Source organism: Cricetulus griseus (genome assembly GCF_003668045.3).
Source record: "Cricetulus griseus strain 17A/GY chromosome 1 unlocalized genomic scaffold, alternate assembly CriGri-PICRH-1.0 chr1_1, whole genome shotgun sequence".
Lineage (NCBI taxonomy): Eukaryota > Metazoa > Chordata > Mammalia > Rodentia > Cricetidae > Cricetulus > Cricetulus griseus.
In genome coordinates, this window is record NW_023276807.1 from 227,706,831 (window position 1) to 227,728,055 (window position 21,225).

The 21,225-nt window shown below is 37.4% G+C and overlaps 1 protein-coding gene and 1 pseudogene across 1 annotated transcript in view; both read right to left on the reverse strand.

Moving 5' to 3' along the window:
- Rb1 (RB transcriptional corepressor 1) overlaps positions 1–21,225 on the reverse strand; it is a 132,795-nt gene that overhangs the window by 16,747 nt on the left and 94,823 nt on the right. The window contains 2 exon segments of the mRNA XM_027390147.1: positions 1,429–1,574; positions 3,637–3,752. Coding sequence (XP_027245948.1) covers positions 1,429–1,574; positions 3,637–3,752 — 262 coding nt within the window.
- LOC100751167 lies at positions 14,628–15,755 on the reverse strand (annotated as a pseudogene).

The following is a 21,225-nucleotide window of genomic DNA, read 5'->3' on the forward strand; positions in this document are numbered from 1 at the left end:
TACACAAGGTTCAATAATACTTGCTGAACTGGCTATTAAATTATGAAACCGAGGCAGAGAGGAAAGGTCATATATTATTGTGAAATTAGGTAAGCCAAATAAGATTTGCTTTGGTTCTGTTGGTAATCACTCAGCACTGATGTTGAAAATTTCTATTAATATTAGAGTGATTATTTTTAAAATATCAAAATTGCAAGTGATTATTCTTTTTCCAATCTTAAGAGAAAAAGAATCATACAATGCAATTTCTCTATAAATACCAATGGAACATACTCTTGAAAAATGTAAACTATATCAATGCAACATGATGGTGATAGGAAGTTTAGTTTAAGAGTACCGCTACAAATATGACTTTGGAGAGAAGGAATTTGTATTTTTATCCATTTATTTTACATGTAAAGACTCATGGTTCAAACAGTTCCTTTAAAGACTTACAGAGGTAAACAGAACTTTTCAAAGCTAACAATTTGTCCCCAAAGTTCTGAAACTACTCTATGTCAGACTTGACAAGGGATTGTTAAAACAAAGCATCTATGGTCATAATGTAGATTTCTGAATGAAGAGATCTAGGTGGTATTCCCAATTTCCTCATTTATACAACTTTCTGGCTGTATCCTATTGGTTAGGAACTGCCTTTTGAGAATTACTATATAACTCAAGGTCAAATCTTTTTTTTTTTTTTTTCCGTTTTTCGAGACAGGGTTTCTCTGTGTAGCTTTGGAGCCTATCCTGGCACTCGCTCTGGAGACCAGGCTGTCCTTGAACTCACAGAGATCCACCTGCCTCTGCCTCCCGAGTGCTGGGATTAAAGGCATGCGCCACCAACGCCCGGCCAAGGTCAAACCTTAAGATGTGCCTATGAAGCTTAGTATATTTGTAACCTGAATAAAATCATACAAAGTCTTATCACAAAGGAATCTGGCCTTTCACTCTGGCAAAGAGCTTCAAGCAGGTGAGGATTTTCTTGTGCATATATACTACATATTTGCAAGGTGGACCTCACTATTCTACTACACCTGCATACAACCACAGAATGCTGTGTAACCTGATTAGTGGACTTCTTAAATAGTCTGAATATCCAAGAAATAGGTCTGTACTGGGCAATACTAAACTATATTATCTCAGCTCTAGACAAACATTTGAAAAGCAAAATAATACTGGTGTATTTCCAAACATAACAACAGAAATAACACTATATGCTAAACCATATGAAAACATTTTATATGTACTAATTATCCCCTAATCCCTATAAAGTAACATTCTTATAGGGCAGATTATTATTTTTTCATTTTTAAAAGCAACGAAACTGAGGCATAGAGAGATATTAGATGATGTGCTCAGGGTCACATATTGTAAGTACTGCAGCCATGATTCAACCAAGTAAGCCTGTTCCAGAGTCTGTGCTCCTGAAAGTAATCTTCTACTGACCTTTTTTGTAAAATAGGGAAAGGGAGGTAGATTTCAATGGCTTCTGAGTGTGTAAGGCTGAGGCTGCTTGTGTCTCTGTATTTGTAGCAGAATTTACACGTGTAGTTGAACTTCTTTTCTTTGGAGATCTTATAGGAGAAAGATACCTAGATATATACAAAGGATAAGTCTTCATTTCACACACACACACACACACACACACAGAGAGGCACAAGTTGTGTTCAATTATACATATACTCAGATACATTTTAAATATTTGATCTAATATTGCATACCAAATTCCATGAGTCAGCTATTTAAATACAAGCTGGGAAAGCTATTTTAATAGGAAAAATGTTCTTTTCCAAACTTCAATATCCCTGACCTTCCTTTAGTTTATATAACTGGCAACTATAAAATTACTTAACTTGTGCAAAAAAACAGGTCTCCCTTGAGTTCTAGATGCAACTATCCAGTTACAAAATGGATAGTACTACTTGAATCTCGAACCTTCAAAGACCAAAGCAGAACTCTGGATTCCTTCACCCAGTTTTTCCCCATCTTAAACACATGTCACTACATAGCATCTAGTGTTTTAAAGTAAAAGCCTAGGAAAGAAATTTAAAAATGTCTCCATCTATCCAGTTCTAAAATATGCTGTAAATCAAATCAATGTAAAACCTGCTACATTTATTGAAAAATACATTCTAGACCGTTCATTTCTATCTTTAATATTTATGACAGACCAAGTCACCCATACTCATTTAAGATGTTCAAAGTATTTGAAAATTTTTGTCCATGTTTTTGTCTTGACATTTTCTAGCCCTTAAGTCCAACTGTATTTCAAATAGCAGCCAGAATAGTCTCTTAATACAAATTATACACAGTTGCATCTGTGTTTGAATGTTTTCCCATTACCTTTATTTTTTTAAAAAACCCTCAACTCCTTATAGCCTATAGGAACTTAGTGAATCTAACCCCAGTGTGCCCCACAACCTTACTTTTACTACACTTCCACCCTGGGTTTCTTTCTAGTCTCCAATTCAGTCAATTTCCCCAAAATTGCCTGGTTGGCATTCAGTTGCCTTTCATGTCTCTAGTCAAAATATCACTTCATCAGAAAAGGGAAGCCTCTCTAAATACTCTACCACCTTCTCTGTCTCACCTTCATGTCATTCCATTTGTTTCACTTACAGCACTAAGGTTTTAAAATCAACTTATGGTAGTTTATTTGTTCACTGCTTCCTTCCTCCAACATACAAAGCCCAGTAAGGGAGAAGAACCAGGCCATCTAATCTTACAACTGAGTGGCACTGTTAACCAAGCACTTAACAGATAACCATTTACTGACTTAAAGGAAAATACAAAGCTAACTTATGTGAAAACATTACCTAGCAAACAAATTTATACATGAATACAGAGTCTCTGTGAGTAGAAATACTTTCGTTAGACACTACTATGGAAATAGTATTTCAGGAAAATGGTCCCTATGCTAATCATGGGATGCTATATCTACAGAAACAGGCAGAAACATTAAGCACATTTTCTATGAAAGGTAGTAGCTAGAGGGATTCAAACACCATGGGTATTGGTAGACTACTTGGATTCATTTCTATTCATCTTAAGTTACCTTACTTCCCTCATTCCCATTTTACAGATAACTGTTGCTGATATAGTATCTTCTACATTATAGGACTGGTATGAAAATTTAATGAAAAATATGAATCTTAAGTAATTATGAAAATGCACAAACTTATAGGCAACTCCCAATAAATGTTAGCTGTTTCTTCTCTCATGATCACCACTACACACTAATGATGTGTAATATTCCACACTACTCCCTATACTTATGCTATAGCTCACTCAAATGGTCTGATATATACTCTCTGAAAAAACGTTTCCTGCTTTCTGGCTGTTATATATACAATCCAATTCTGGGTCACAGAACATTTCCTTTGCTTTTCCAATTTTCATGTTGAAATCCTGTCTGATTATTAAGGCCTGACTAAAATGGTGCCATCTCTATCATGAAAAATTTCCCATGACACCAACTCCATGTGATTGAGCAGCTTTGTAATTCTTTATATGACCTTATTTAAGTCATACATCTTATATTCCTCTTAAAGAAAAAACAATGTCTTATGCAAAATTCCACTCCTACAATTTCTATATAATACTCTGAATTTCCCTTTGCAGTATGAATGGATGAGATGATGCATTTCTACTTACATATCTGCTGCAGTGTGGTTACTCTGGAGAGGAAGGCTGAGAGGACAAGCAGACTCAAGGTGATCGGGTCCTTCTCCATCTTTGGACTGCTTGATGAGATCAAATAAAGGTGAGTCCTGGTTCAAAGAAATGGAATTTTAACAACATCAGCAAGCATGCTTTTTCTGAGTACATATCAAAAGTATGCTATTTGACAAGTTTAAGCACTATTAACTTTAGGCAGAATGAGATCCTTTACTGCATTTTGAAATACTTGCTCAACAATTCTGATTTTGTGAGCACACATGCACACACAAATAGGAAAATGTATGACCTTAAATATTTCTCCAACATTGAAGAGATTGCCTTGGCTTTTGATTTCTGGAATATTCACTTATATATAATGAGATTTTACAGATGAAACTAAAGTTTAAGTACAGGATTCGTTTATGTTTCAAATATACCTTATACACATGGTCTGAAGTAATTTTTACCAACATTTTAGTTGCATTTTTTACTATGATAAAGCACATGAGGTAGTATCATGTTTGGCTGTAACAAGTTTTGGACTTGGGGCTGGAAAGCAGCCCAAAGGTAGAATGACTTCTTAGCCTAATTCTAACCCCAAAACAACAAAAAAGCTTTGGATTTTGAAGTACTTCAAATATCAGAGGTTAGGCTAGTGATATGTAACTTTACTAGGGAAGAAGATAGAATTTAGGCAAAAGACACACAAAATATTCAAAGAATGTAGAGAAGAAAATAATACGTCTTAAGGGGAGAATGTATTGCCTGGTCCTGCCTCAACTTGATGAGCCATGCTTTGTGCTAGCCCACAGGAGGCCTGTCCCTTTCTGAATAGAGATGGAGGAAGGGTGAGTAGGGAGAGGGGCAAATGGGAAAGGGGTAGTTATGGGAAGAGAGAAGGAAGGGGAAACTGGTTGGTATGTAAAATAAGTGAAAAAAGTTAAATAAAATATTAAAAATGAAAATAATAATGTGTCTATGAGCAGAATTTAATAAAACTGAAAACAAAGATAAAATATTGCAAAAATCTCTTATGTTGTTAAGGAGAGAGTTTGAAACTGACAAAAACCCAGAAGCCAGAAGTTGAAGAAAGGGTTCACTGGTTAAAAGTAGGTGCTGCTTTTATAAAGGAACTGAGTCAGTTCCCAGCACCCATATAAGGCAGCTTATAACCACCTGTAACTTCAGCTCCAGGGGACTAACACCCTCATCTTGTCTCTGTGGACATCTGCACATGTACATATATACACACATGACAACATATAGATACACACGCATATGCATAAATAAAAATAAAGTAAGTCTGAAAAACAAACCAACCCAGAAGTCACAATGAAAAAGACAACAAATCCAAACTCATACAAACTGGAAATTTCTGTAAGGCTAAAGCCCCAATTAATTCCATTAAAATAACTCTTAAGAAAATAAACAATGCCAGTGGAAAATGGCAAACAAAAACTATTGAGCAAAGAGAATGGGAGAGGGAATATCAGATACAAAACCGGAGTGTGAAAGACTGAAGTTAAGTGCTGACCTACTCACTATCTGATAAATGGGTAAATGGAAGCCTAACAGTAAGAAAAAGCAATGGACAAACTGAATAAACTTTCTGAAAAATATTTATTTAATGTGTATGAATACTTTGCCTGAATGTATGTCTATGTAGCATGTACATGCAGTGCCTATTGAGGCCAGAAAGGGTATCAGATATCCTGGAACTAGAGTTATAGTTATGTGCCAAGTGAGAGCTGAGAATCATTAGATCTCTGGATGAACAGGGAGTGCACTGAACCACAGAGACATCTTTCCAGTCACCCATAGGAAATCTTTACCTTCCAGAAGGTCTGGAAGCTATGATCCCAGATGCCTTGGACAGTGAGGTAAAAGGGGAATTAGAAACAGGAAGACTGGGTAAACTAAACAAGACACTTGTCTCCTCTTCTGCCTTCAGTGATGAAAAAAAAATGGAGATTTGGTGAGCATAAAACAAAATTGCTTGTACTAAAGTCTCCAGAACAGAATCTAAAAAGGAGCCATCATACTACAGAAGGTAGCATTAATGAGAAGTCTTGATCACAAATGATACATATCCTATACTGCTTCCTGTTTCCACAACCTAGGATGTTTAAAAGTATGATCATATCCTCCAGGCATGAAAACATAAGCATCAAGCTAAGTAAATGTTGACTCCAAGAGAAAAGAGTTACAGATATTAGCAAACCAAAGGCTTTACAAGGGAATTATATCCATGCAAGTCACCACATAGTGAAAATCCCTTCCTGGGTAAACATAGCCTCCAGCTAACTTTTATTGATTTACACTTACACATGAATGCCAATCAAATATTTCAGGCAAGTTTTTACTATGAAAGTACCAAAGCAAACCAAACAAAAAGCACCTTGAAAGAAACATTTCAGGAAAGAAGAAATGTAAAGAGAAAGAAAACCCAGTAAATTAAGTTACTGAATAGTCCTTTTGAAGTTACTCAAGTCTAAGTAATACATTCCCTAACAGTATGTTTTTCTTATCCATATTAATTGCATTCACCTCATCCTAAAAAAATAAAGAACTAGGGTTTTTTGTTTTGTTTAAATAAAAGTTTTATAAAAATATATGTGTATGGGTATTTTTGCCTACATATATACCTATATACCACATGTACATAATTCCTTGTAGAGGCCAGAAGACAATATTGGGTCCCTGGAACTAGAGTTATACACGGTTGTTACCTATAATATGGGTGTTGAAAATAAAACCCAGGTCTTCTGCAAGAGCAAAATACTCTTAATGGTCCAGCCATCTCTCCAGTTCTGGTTTGTTTGCTTTTGAGACACTCACTATGCAGCCTTGCCTGGCCTAGAACTTGTTAGACTAAGTATCCAACAAAATATCTAACTTAGATACCCCATCTCTATGCCTCCTGAGTTCTGGGATTAATGACATGTACCACCACACCCAGCAGGGCTCATTTTTCTTAATTGTAAAGTAGAGATATTTAGGTAAGAGTATCTAAATTACAGTATTATGAATTCAGATGATATAAGAATTTGGACTAGGGTTTAACAAAGTATAAATATAAATATCTGATGACATTAAGGTTATAGTCTTTACTTATAATTATAAATGCTATTTACAAAGGACAGTATTTTTTCAAATGTAAACACCCAGTACATATGTGTATTTTGTCCAAAAGTATTTATCTGTCACTCAGCATCTTCACTTTATGTCTATGTACAGTGTGAACTAATCATTCTCTACCACGAAATAGCAAAATCAAATAACCCCCTTTTCTTGCCTTTCTGTGCTTGCTCCTTCCCTGCCTCAAATATTCTTTAACCAGAGAATTCCAAGACTCAACCCACACTATATCCACATCTCCAAATATGTCAAGAGGGTGGTAACTCCCACTGCTTCTTACCTGTAACTTGTCCTACTTTTACAGCATTGCTCATTGCTTGTTACTATCTTTGTTTACTTGCTATTAATATACTACAATACAAGATTCAGGAAAGAGGGTTTTGTGTGTTGTTCACAACAGTTATTTCTAATGTTTAAAACTGCTTTGCCAACATTAGGAGCTAAATAAGTATTTACTGAATAAATGAATGGAGTGAAAAGATTAAAGTTCTTCAAATTCCTTGAGATTAATTCTACCTTAAAGTAAGGATAAGGTTAAAAACAGAAGTTTCTTAGTTATATACTCTTCTAAATCCCTTAAACATAATAATTTTAAGTCAGGCATGGTGGTGTGCAAAGCACCTTTGATCACAAGGCAGAGTCAGATGGACCTCTGTGTGTTCTAGGCCAGCCTGGACCACTCACCATGAGATCCAGAATAGCCAATCATACACAGTAAAATACTGCATCAAGTAAATAAACAAACAAACAAACAAATCTACTCCTTTTTCTAATTCTCCCCCATACTAGTCAAATAATAGTATGCATCATGTCACAACATATAAGCGTATCGATTGTTTCAGAGTGCCTTTCCAAAAGCTTTCTCTACAGAGTAAAGCACAGAGGGATACTACCTAGAGTGAAAAGAAATTATTTTAAACTGTAAACCATCAGTCTCTGAACAAACAGGAGAGTGGTAAACAGACATGCTTCCTATCCACTTTGCGTGTGTAGTGTCTAATGGAAAGAAACAGACAATAATCAAGTAAGAAGGTAACTTTGTGATTACAAATTCAGAAAGTGCTATATAAAATAACAGAAAGTATCTTCAAAGTAAGTAAAACTTCATAGTGCAGGGGAATAAATACTTTAAGGGGAACTGACACAATGTGAGAAACAGACATTAAAAGGGGAACAAAGCATGAACAGTCTTGAAAGGAAGTTAGAATGTGATGAAAGTGAAGGATACCTTGCCAAAATTTGTAAAAAAGGAAGAGAAAGTTATAAGTGAATGAGGAAGCATAAGAAGGGCAACTCAAAAGTCAGGAGTAAATGTGCTTGCACTGCTGAAATGAGGAGGCGTGAACTGTCTATTAATAATGTTGTGACTATGGTTTACAAGTAGGTTAAAGACAAACATCCTATGATTAAATGACCACAGTTAGGAAATTTCCTCAAATAATCCCTGCCTCTTAACTGCAATCTCCATGCCATAAAATCAAAACCACCAGATTTTGCTTATGGAATCTACTAAGAAACCCACCCATATATATTATCCTACAGTGACAAATGCTACATTAGATTCAACCTACTCTTCTTTCTTTTTCCTCTTTCTTTCTTTCTTTCTTTCTTTCTTTCTTTCTTTCTTTCTTTCTTTCTTTCTTTCTTTTTTCTTTTGAGACATGGTTTCTCTGTGTAGCTTTGGAGCCTATCCTGGCACTCGCTCTGTAGACCAGGCTGGCCTTGAACTCGCTGAGATCTGCCTGCCTCTGCCTCCTGAGTGCTGAGACTAAAGGAGTGCGCCACCAATGCTCGGCTCAACCTACTCTTAGAGGCAAAGTTTTAACAATGTTTACTTCTAGTACAGTAAAACAAACAAACTGGGTATGGTGGCACACATCTGTAATCCAAGCACCCAGGAGGCTGAGGCAGAAGGACAGAACTGGATTAGTAAACAAATGAAACTTAAAACCTGAACTATACACTAGAGTTGTGACTCAATGAAATGCATTAGCATTCGAACCCAAACAAAACCCCATGTTAACACTTGAATCATTTCACTGGCCTTGGTTTCTACTGCTTCACTTTCTAGATAAGTAGGGTTCACAGGAGTTTATAAGCCTAGTAGTTTCTCTGAAACTGAATTCATTTAAGAAAAGCACTTGAACAGCAATAGGATATAGTTCCATTGTAAGCTACTTGCTTTCTATGTGCAAGGCCCTAGGTTCACCCAGATCAACATCACAACACAAAACAAGTGCAACTCTCATCTTCTTCTTTCCTATCTCCATCATATCCCACCTCTGCCACTTGCCATACAAAGAGGAGACATGGACACACAAAGACACAGCACATGTGTGCATACTATATTTTGCAGGAACTACAAACTATATTTTTCTATTCTGATGTAAGTTCCTAAAAAGTAACTATCTTTTCTTAAATAGCAATATTATTGTTAACAGCTCAATATTTCAAAAGAACTTTCAAACTTTCCCTCAATTTTATTTTCTAAAATAATAACTAAGTAACTATAACTGAATTACTAAAATAATAAACTAGTAGCCCAAGCTAGTCTGAGGTGTTTCAGATGCACAGTTTCTGCTGTGACATAAAGTCCCTAAGTCCTAATGGCCAACTGCTAGAAGAAGAATTTGGTTCTCCTTTTTCTAGCACTTTGACTAAAGCAATCAGAGTAAGAAAGCAAAATGTAAAAAAAAAAAAAAAATCACTCACATGAACTTATGAGAATTCATTTTAATCGCATTTTAGACTTTCTAGACAAAAATTTTATGTTGGCCATTGAGAATTCTATGCCATAAGGAAGATGAGCAAGTGGTCTTTCTATCATCCCTAAATTTGATAACTATGACTAGTAACACAAAGATATTACTACATACTTCAGCCTTGTTTCTTTCATAACTAAAAGTCTATCTTCATGATTTTCTCATGTTTAATAAGAATACTAGTTAATGTTTACTGAGCATTTACTATATGTGAGGCTTTATGCGATTTTACATGCATTCCTTCATTTAGTCTTTACGTGTTTACAAAGTAGATAATATTACTCTGTGCATTTTACAGAAGAAGAATCTGAGGCATGAAAGTTAGCATACATGCCCATATGACTGGTGAATTGTACAGCAGTAGCTCAAACCCAGGTCTACTTGCCCCTAGAATTTGTGCTATTTGTGACTATACTAGGATGCAAGCTATGTTCTTTTGCTCATCTTCTCTGTTCTTCTTTTGCCTGTTGTCATGCTTTTTGTTTGTTTCTTCATTTTGCTTTGTTTTGTTTACTGAGACAGGATTTCTCTTTGTATCAACCCCGGCTTTCCTGAAGTTCCCTTTGTAGACCAGGCTGGCTTGAATTCACAGAGATCCATATGCCTCTGTCTCCTGAGTGTTAGGATTAAAGGTATGTGACACCATGCCTGGCTTTTTTGTTTTTTAAGGTTTATTTATTTATTATGTATACAGTCTGCATATATGCCTGCATGCCAGAAAAGGGTACCAAATCTCATTATATATGGTTGTGAGCCACCATGTAGTTTCTAGGAATTGAACTCAAGACCTCTGGAAGAGCAGGTAGTGAGTGCTCTTAACCTTTGAGCCATCTCTCTGGCCCCTTCTGTCATGCTTTTTAAACCATATTTCTACCCTGTTATCTAAGTTCTATCTCTCAAAATCTCATCAATCATTCATCTGAAGATACCAAGACAAACTGCACATTAATGGTAGTCCCTACTACTTAGAGTTATTAATAATCTAAACAAAAGCTTTAGTATTGGATCTGGATATTTGGTACTGGATATTTGGATCTGGATTGTGTCCCAAGTGCTCATGTTCAAAGCTTAGTCTCCAGCCTATGGCACTGTCGGGAGTGGTAAAACTTTTAGAAGGGATACCCTGGTGGGAGGAAGTGAGGTCACTAAAGGTATACTGAAGTGGAAATTGCAATCCCGGCCCCGTCTTCTCTCTTTTTCCTGGTCAACATAACATATGAAACTTCCTGTACTATGCATTCTTGACCTCAATATTCTTTCCAACTATTAAGACTCAAAACAATGGAGATGCAATCTTTGAAACCATGAGCCAAAAATAAGTCTTACTCCTTTTAAGTTGATTTTCTATGTTATTTTGTCAGAGATAGAAAACCAACATAGGTACAGAAGATGGCACATAATAAACCATCAGTAATTCTGTCCTAATGCTATATAGTAAAGCACCAATTAGTTTCCTTACATTGTTTTATTTCCACTCTAAAAGAAGATACTATTTCTTTTACTTCTCTTTTACAAAAGATGAAAAGTAGCCAAGAGTAAACTGCTATGCACAGTAAGTGACAGATACAGAATTTGGTCTAAAGCTATTTGACTCTAGAGTCCCTTGTTTTTTGTTTTGTTTTTAGCTTTAAGTTATAGTTTAAAGTCTAATAAATAAAAAAAGATTAATAAATAAAAATATTCACACAGAGTAGTTAATTCTACAATATTAAAATGTACAGGGTATACCAAAATCAAAGAAGGAACACCTAATTCAAATCAAGTGTGTTAGGGAAAACAATTTACACTTTATTCCTGAGGCAAATCCCAAAGAAAGAGCAAGCTATTTTAAGTAAAAAGTGAGGAATAGGGATCAGAAACAGAAGAGGAATTATAACCGTAAAGAAACTTCATGTAGTTCATTAAGAAAAATAGGTCCATTTTCCATTTTAAAATGAAATCCCTAAGGCTAGGTAATTTACAAAGAGATTTATTTAGTTTGAAGTTCTGGAGCCTGACTCTGTAAACATCATAGTGCATTCTCTGATGAGACCCTCCCTGCCTGTATCACCTTATGGTAGAGAGAACCATATGAAAGAGGGAATAATTAGATGGTAAGACAGGAAGCTAGAGCACTAAGGGGGTCCTGGCTCTCTTGTAAGAAGCTTCTAGATAAAAGGTCTCATGACAGCTACTTCATGGCAACCACATGAACATACTGAGAACCAAGATTCTAATACAGGAAGTAGAGTCAAACCAGAGCAAAGCTATACCAAACAAGACGATACATGAAAAGTGCTTAGTATGGCACCTGGCAATAAGCCCTTAAGAAAGAAATTATTAGTTCCACAAAACTAAAACACAGATTGCATAACAAGGAAACAAGAAATGATAAACTTACTCAAGGACACCTTAGCAGGTGACTAACAAGTTCTACATAAGACTTTGAGAGATTCTTCAAAATAAAATCCCATGATTTAATATATAATGAACATTCAGTAATATTTTTATATTAGTAAAATTTTGTATCAGTAACATTATCAAGTAATATGGCCACATTGTAGAATAAGTTAAATACAGCAAGGCACAAAGAAGAAAGCCAATGACAGAATTTGGTTTCCAGCAGACACAGCATGCAACCTTCAAAGCCAGTGTCCAGGATCATCCAGTAACTTCCAACAGTGATTATCATACATGTTGTGTATGATATAGATCACCTACCCCCTAAACTATGCTAGGATGAGTCTATGTGACCAAGGGATATGTCAAAAGTGACAATATAAGACTTCTGAGGTTAGCTTATTAAAGACTGGCAGTTTCCATCTTAGAATTATCTTACTTCTGGGATGGCGGAACCAGCTGCTACAAGAAGCAACTATGAAGCCCGGTGTTGGTGGCACACACCTTTAATCCCAGCACTCTGGAGGCAGAGGCAGGAGGATCTCTGTGAGTTCGAGGCCAGCCTGGTCTACTGAGTAAGTTCCAGGATAGGCTCCAAAACAATACAGAGAAACCCTGTCTCGGAAAAAAAAAAGAAGCAGCAGCAGCAGCAACTATGGAAAGGTCCATGTGGCAAAGCCTCTGGCCATCAGCCAATGCCAACAGCCATGGAAGTAAATCTTGAAGCCAATCAGTAAAGCTGATTATAAAGCTAGCTGACAACTTTAAGATCTCTCCCGAGAAAATATGAGGCAAAATCACACCACTATGGTGCTTCCTGACTTTCAGAAATTCATATGATAATAAACATTTATTGTTTTAGTTGCCAATAGATGACTAATACCTCAATCAGTAACTAATACAGCTATAATCTGATTTCTAAAAACACTATGGAGAAAAAATGCAATGGCACACTTAACTTCTGAAAGTAAAATACTGGCATTTTCTCTGTAGCACTGCTGCCAACCAGCACTCAGGGAGCAGCTTTCTCTCGACTCAGGCAAGCTGCCTCATGACATTACTTATCTGCTTAAACTGTCAGCGTAATTGTTCTCTACACATTTGCTGCTTTGGTACCTAATCCTGTGAAGGAAACCAGATTCTCGCTGTCAGTAAGATTAGCATGAATCTCATCAAATAAACAATACGGTCAAGAAAGTAGACGCAGTAAGTGTATTCTAAATGACTTTCCATAATTAGCATGTATTTCTAAAGCAAGCACAAACTTCTCCTGAGATTAAAGGGCGTCAAGACTATTCAGACACGGTGCTTCTAAGAGATTCTGATTGTCCAAGTAGAAGTGAACCCTCCAGTGCTAGCAGAAAAACTAACAATGGGGGAAGCAAAGGCAGGAATTGCTATTGTTTGCTAGATATTTTAAGGAATATTATTGGATCTACATTACAGGAAATGTTTTTGTACTATCCTAAGCCACTGTCCTGCCTCACAAAGGGAAACTAGGATAGAATATAGAAAACTTCTGGCCTTGGCCTTTCTGCTAGTTCTTTTCCATTTACTTTTTCAGTCCTTTAATAGTGATAGTCCTCTCAATACTCTACCAATATATATGCTGCTAGAGCCACTATTATAGCTTTACCTACATCTATATATTTCCAAATACACATTTAGGACTAAAGTACTCTTTCATTGCAGGTCCACACTTCTAATTGGATCCTAAAGATTCCCATGTGAACATATCACAAATGTCTCAACTAGAACACATCCAAACATCCAAGGACACACATTTCCTTCACCACTACCCAGCTTTGATCCTCTCAGTACTGTTAGGGTAGCCATCTATCAATCACCTGATCTCTGATCTCTCTACAAATCTGGGGATCATACTTAGTAATCATTAATTTCCTTCAGGCTTCTAAACTCAACTCATTCTTTTAGCATGTTTGTGTCTCTGTATCTAAAATTGCCTTCCTATGGTCTGCATAGAGTAGGCCTTTTTTTTTTTTTAATCTACTATGATAAGATTGTTTTAGATTTATTTTATGTATTTTAGTATTTTACTTACATATATGAATAAACAAAATCTGTGAATAGATAAAAATAACATAAGCAGAAAAAGTATTGTTTGTTATTTTGTGGTGCTGGGGATCAAACCTAGGGGCCTTGGCCGCTGAGCAACACCTGGAGCCCAACAGGAAAGTTTTTTTTAGGTGCATGTCCTGTTTTCCTATGTATGTGATCGGGACAGCAATCCAGCAACCTTTATTGGTCAGGTCAAAAGGGCCCACTTCTGCTTAACTAAAACAACAACAAAAGGCTGGGCTCTGACAGGGGCTCCTATAGAGTCAGACCTTCCGCTCTCCTTCCGCTCTTTTGTTTCAGCCTTTTAGAGGCAGTGCTGGCAACATCTGGTATTGATAGGAACTCCTCACATTTCCCAAGAATTGGAATCTGTTGATTAAAGTAACTGCAGTGGCAAACTAATAGAAGTGATCATGGAACTTTTGCTGTGGGTTGGATGACCAGTGACTTGGAGCCTCACCAACCTTTGAATGCTCCTATCTGTAATGAGCTAGTCCCCTTCCCTGGGTCTAAGTGAATTAAGAGCCCAAATGCCTAAAGTCAAATTATGTTTCTGGTTGTAATTATATCTGAACAGTGTTCACATAATTAGATCTTTAAAACATCTGTTGTCTATTTAAAAATACAATATTCAGTCACTTTCAGTTTTGAAGGTAAATGACTTAAAAGATAGAAATGTTAACATTGGCTACTAAAAACTACTTTTAAGTTAAGGATTAAGTGACATCTTATTCAGACCCTCTCTGTTTTTTGTTGTTCATTTTGAATGGGTTAATTTTGCTAGTTTATTCTAACACATTTCTTTCTGTAAGGAAATGCTCTTGAATGGGAGGTCTTGGAAGGAGGAAAAGGAAAGGGGAAATGACAACTATAATCTTAAAAGATGATTAAAAAGAAAATATTCTATTTAAATATTATATGAGATACAATATGATCACATCACATTATTTCCTTTCTACTGCATGATGAGGTTACAACAAAACTATTTGGTGAAAGCTGTATCTTTTCCTTAAAAACTTTATGTAATATTAAAGCTTTTAGTGCCCTATTTTTCTTTCTTTTCTTTTTTTTTTCCAGGCAGGACTCTGAGTTTTATTCAGTGGGTCTCTGGGTCTAGAAGAAGGTGTTAGGCTTCTTGGTGGTGAAGCTTGGCTGTGCTGGTGCGCAACACACGGTGGGGCAACGGGAACTTGATCTTGGGAGTCATGGAATAGCTTGACAGCCAGCCATCGGCACTCTCCGGTTGCAATCTCTTCCACCTTCGTGATCAGGATGGGGTGTGCATGGCCATGGTGTCGGGCACCATGTCTAGGTAGCATTGTGTGACAGTGCCAGCAGTGGTCAGGTCCCAGAACTCTTGGTACATGTTGTGTGTGCCACTGCAAGTCAGTGAAGCCAGTGGCCAACATTCTTGACATGCAGTGGTGATTTCTCAAACACCTGTCCAAAATACAACTATCTCCCGGATGACTTCTTCATCTTCAAATGCGACACGAAATACCAGAAGCTGGATTGGCCACCACATGGTTGGGCGCAAAGATGCAATTCAGTATAGTGGTGGTGTGTGGCACTTTGGGGTGAGCAAGCAGCACCCCACCACCTTGTACTCCCAAAGCGTGCCTGAGGCCTTCATGGCAGTCAGTCCTCATTTGCTGCCAGCCACAAAAGCTAAATGTGTAGCCCAAGCTGCACTCGAACTCACGATCCTCCTGCCTATGCCTCCTTCAGTATATCCTACCGGCATGTGCCACTACAACCAGCTATTTTCTTTTTTATAAATTTTGTTTTTATTTATATATGAATGTATGTGCCCACAGAGGTCAGAAGAAGGAACCAGAACCCTGGAGCTGGAGTTATAAGCAGTTATGAGCCACCTGATATGTGTGCTAGGAATTGAGCTAGGATCTTTTGGAAGAGCAGCAAGTACTCTTAACTGCTCAGCCATCTCTAGCCTTTTAGTGCAGATCTGATCTAGGCTTCCAAAATTGGCCAGGCAAGAGCTCCACCACTGCCCTACACTGGACCACACTTCTGTTTTTTAAATTGTATACTCCTTTCCCTAAACTTTTGAAAAGTTTCTATTTTAATTTTTTATTATTTTCTGTGTACAGATGTTGTTTTCCTTGCATCTGTGTCTGCACACCACATGCATGCCTGGTGCCCACAGAGGCCAGAAGAGGACACTATACTGGAACTAAGTTACAGATGGTTGCAAACTGCCCTGTGGGTGCTAGGACTCAATCCTGGGTCCTCTGGAAAAGCAGCCAGTGCTCTTATTCAATGAGCCATCTCTCCAGTCCCAGAAGTCTTTCTCTCTTTTTCCTTTTCATTAGATTTATTCACCTTATTTTATGTATGAGAGTTTTGCCTACATGTATGTAGATGTTCCTCATGAATGTTTGGTGCCCTCAGAGGTTGGAAGACAGCATCTGATCCCTGGAATTGGAGTTACAGATGATTGTGAGCTATCATGTATGCTTTATAAATAGAACCCAGGTCCTCTGGAAGAACATGTGCTCTTAAGTCCTGAGCCATCTTTCTAGGCCCTAGAAGTCTTTGTTGTTGTTGTTGTTTTATTTTTTTTTTTTTTTGAAACAGGTTTCTCTGTGTAGCCATGACCATCCTGAAACTCTGTAAACCAGGCAAGCCTCAAATTCAGAAATCCCCCTGCCTCTGTGTCCCAAGTGCTGGGATTAAAGGCTTATGCCACATGCCTAGCAATAGCAGTTATACTTCAGTCATGTTAGTGTTTCAAAAAGTTTATATATAATCAAACAAAAAAACAAAGTTATTTGCTTAATATTTACCTAAGCTTTGATCTAAATTTCCAATATTCTACCAGGAAAAAAAAAAGATTAGAAGTTATATGATACAGTAGGGTGTTATGGATTTCACACCCCACTGGCTGCCTTTGGGCACCTGCATCAGCTTACATCATCATCTCATCATCTGCCCCACCACTTGGTGTGGTGCATTTCCACTGTTGAGATGCTATGAGAAGAGCCCGTAAAGCCAGATGGCTGTCTTGTTCTCTCTCTGTCTCTCCATCTCTGTCTATCTCTTGACACTGCCTTTCTCTCTCTCCCCCTCCTCCAATAAACCTGCATTATTAGACCTGTTGCCATGATGCAATCTCTCAGTAGTTCACCTTGGCCAGATAGCCAAAGGAACCTTTTCTGACACTTATCATTACAAGTGGAATTCACGTTAATACCAAGAAACTAGGATTGCAGTTCCAGGGCTGGCAATAAACAACCATGGCCAAAGAATTTGCTTCTCACACACTTGTGAAGCCACTCTTCTTCAGCTGTGTTTGAGTGACTGAAGCAATTGAAATTACAGGGTTGGGGTGGGGTGGGGTGGGGTGGGGTATGGAATCAGTACTCTGTAATGCGGGCTTGAGCAGACTACTCTTGGGTTTTAGGATGAAGTTCTATTACAATATTAAAGAATTCTAGAATTAATCCAATGTGTTAGGTACTCAATAACTAACTCAAATAAACAAGTCTTTCTCCTAAGGCAAGTTTAAGATTGGCTTTTGTTACCCATGATCAATACTAATGAAGTATATACATGTCATCACTTAGGACCATTTCCTTTTCTGGTATTCATGAATCACAGGAACTCTTATCTGCTCAATAAAATATAACGAAGCAAAGAACTGCCCTATGTCATCTTACAACTTAACCTGGATCTGAAAGGTCAGGATACTGTGGTGGCTTACTGCATCTATCTAGGTTTTTCTGTTTGTTTGCATTTTGCAATCAAAATTTATTTCATTTCATTTTGTTCTGAAAATCATCTATAAAGTCAGAAGGGCATTGTTAGGATAGATTTTTGTCCAACATAAAGTTCAAATTTAGTAACCAAAAATCCTATCTCAAGATTAGAGTTCTTTCCACTATGCACATACAGAGTTGTACTTTTCACTTGACAAGCATGCTTAAGGAACTGGACTGAGTACTTACAGTGAGGGCGGTGTCTTAGCCCCACCTTTGTTATCCTCCACTATCCACCCACTGTGCAATCCTAAGCAAACCATAACTTCAAGTTTCTTCAGTGGTATTTTTTTCTTTTTTTAAATTTTAAAACAAAAAGCTCAGGACTGAAAGTGTCTTTTTACAAATATAACAGAATTTAAATTATTTGTGAAAAAGGTCAGATTTTTAGTGGTAAAAGATTAAAAAAGGTCACTAAGAACCTAGTTTAATTGATCTTTCCGCTACTTCTTACAAAGCAGCGGAAAGATCTTTGAAAACTGCAACCCACTTTGTCAGTGTTATCTAAGATTTCATTATCAAATCAAACCCTTATGTCCCAAGGCATTCCCTGTACTGCTCTTACAGGAATTTAGGGTAGGACTAGATTATCAATTTCTCAAAGAATAAATAAATTTCTGTATGTGAAAGGTAATAGGACTATACTAATGAGATTACACCAAGACTAATTATTGTGAACACTGGCTCTAGCCTTCAAGACCCGCAATTGGAGACGTTCTTTTGTTTTTTGAGTCAAGGTTATGTAGCTACTTGAACTCATTATGTAGCCTCGGTTGGTTTCAAACATTTCATCTTTCTACCTTAGCCTGTGGTGTGCTGGAATTACAAACATGAGCCACCAGAACTGGCTTTTGTCGCCCCTCAGAGACTTCAAGGCTTCAGGGAACCAGTGGTGGGGCCAGCAGGGTCATTCACCTTCTTAAAGGCCTGGGCCTTACTGCTATCTCTGGGCTCAGCCCCTCCCCCCACAACCTCTGGTTCAGACTTCCTATGGTTCCACCAGGGTCTCACTAAATTAGCTGTCTGGGATTAGGAGTACCAGAATGAGAGTGACTTTCTGTGTAAGCAAGTGACTCCTGGTGATTTATTGAGTATAATAAGGAACTTTTACTTGGCCAATTATTCTGCCTCTTACACATACTTCTTAGTCCTGCTCCTGCTCCTCTGTGGTACATATTTCTTGTTCAAACTAGTTTCAAAATTACAAATTCTTAAACATTAAGGATAAAAGTGACTCCTTGATACGGAAGAGTGAAAATGCCCCATGTGACACCTTAAACATTCAAAGAATTCAAAGAATCTGAACCAAATAGGAAGCAGGAAAGGAACTTTGTGCGGCCTAATTCCTTTCTTTTACAGCCAAGGAACCAGATTCCCCACTGGAGTGAAGTGACAGTACAGGAAGTGCCGGCATTCTCCTCTGGCTGCTCTTTGCACAACACTTTCATACTCTCCCACTTAGAAAAAGATTTATGCAGACATTATTTTATATCCTACAGCACACTTTTTTTATTTGTGCATAAAGAATCTACACTCAGAACTGACAGTCTGGATTCCTAAAGATTTTCTATAAAGAAAAATCCTTCAAATGTTTCAGAGATTATTTGCTGATTCCCCTTCCTCAGGTTCCTTATGTTTTCAGTCACAGCGTTTCAGTCTCAGGCTGATGAAACCAGTACCCAAGGAAGAGCACATGAAACGGCCTAGAGAACTCAAGGTCACTGGAGGCATATCCTCTGCACCAAAATGTTAAGTTTAACCCATCACTGAACCGCACGCGCGCGCGCGTGCATGTGTGTGTGTGTGTGTGTGTGTGTGTGTGTGTGTGTGTATGATCTACCAATTGATAATATATATTTAGCCACAATCACCATTTGACATTTGGTGCTTTTCCTAAAATAAAAGTAACAAGAAATGTCCTTTCACAACTAAGTATTTCGGTCAATAGAAAACACACATGCATGGGTACACATGTGATGATTCATAGTACATTTCAGAGACAAAAGGAAGCTTCAATCGAATGACATTCCAATCCTCACATCTTAAAGTATTAACTCTTAGATAAAATTTTTTTCTACCTGCATAGGGGTGTTTTGCCTCCATGTATATCAGTGCACTAAGTGCATGCAATGCTTGCAGAGTCAGAAAAGGGTGTTGGATCTCCTGGGACTGGAGCTACACACAGTAGCAAGCTGCAATGTGGGTGCTGACACTAACACCTGAATCCTCTGGAAGAACAGGAAGTGCTCTTGACTGCTGTGCCATCTCTGCAGCACCTCCACCTCCTTGTTTGAGACAGGATTTCACTGTGGAGCTATGACTAGCATAGAACTTAAGATACCCTAAAACTCCTGGGTACAATTTGCTGGATGTGGTGGTACATGCCTTTAATCCTTGCACTCAGGAGTTTTAGCCACCACATCTAGCAAATTATTAACTACTTTACAACCATTTTTTACTAAGTAATCTACACATCATGACATTCTAAAAATTAGCCTACAGTAAATTTTAAAGATTTATTTATTTACTTTTATGTGTATTTATTTACTTTTATGAGTGCTGGCGTGCATGCGTGTGTGTGTGTGTGTGTGTGTGTGTGTGTGTGTGTGTGTATGTATCACATTTATGCCTGATGTGGCCAGAAGAGGCTGTCAGATGCTTTGAACTGGAGTTATACATAAACCTCCCAAGTGGATGTTGGGCTTCCTGAGTCCACTGCAAGAATAGCACATTCTCTTAACCATTAAGCTCCAGCCCCACTATATTTATTTTAAATATTCTAATTTCCTTTAAATTCTTCTTGGAAACAAGAGAATAAATGAATAATTATACTTGATTTGTTAAGTTGATCTGTGACAGGCTGGTAGGAGGTAAGTGAAAAACAGGAAGACTAGAAATAAGGAGATAAAACATAATATTCATATAGGTAAAAATGCCTGAGTATATTTAAAACTGTGGCAGTGGAATGAAGGGACAATTCAAAATTGATACTACTAGCAAAAGCAGAAAGCATGAAAAAGTACTGAAAAAGAATGGGTTGGCTGGAGAAATGGCTCACATGGTTAGCATGTCAGTCAGGTGTGCAAGAAGGTTGTGGCTGTGCCTATTAACTCCAGAGTTGTGCAGTCCAGAGACAGGAAGAAACGAGGGATGGCTATCTATCTGCAAGGCTAACTCCAGGTTCAGTGAGAGACCTTGTCTCAAAGAGAAAGGAATAGTGAAGTGAGTGACAGGGCAGGGCACCAATATCCTGGTTTCTTGGTAAATTTAGATTCTGAAGATTGATAATCCAGCCATCAGCAAACACTTCAGTTTTTACAAGGGTAAAGATTTATACCAGGATACTGGAATACAAACATATATTATTGATAATAATAAAAAGCCTAATTGACAGTGGATATCCATTTTAAATATCAATTATAAAAAGATGAAAAAACTGTAAGTGA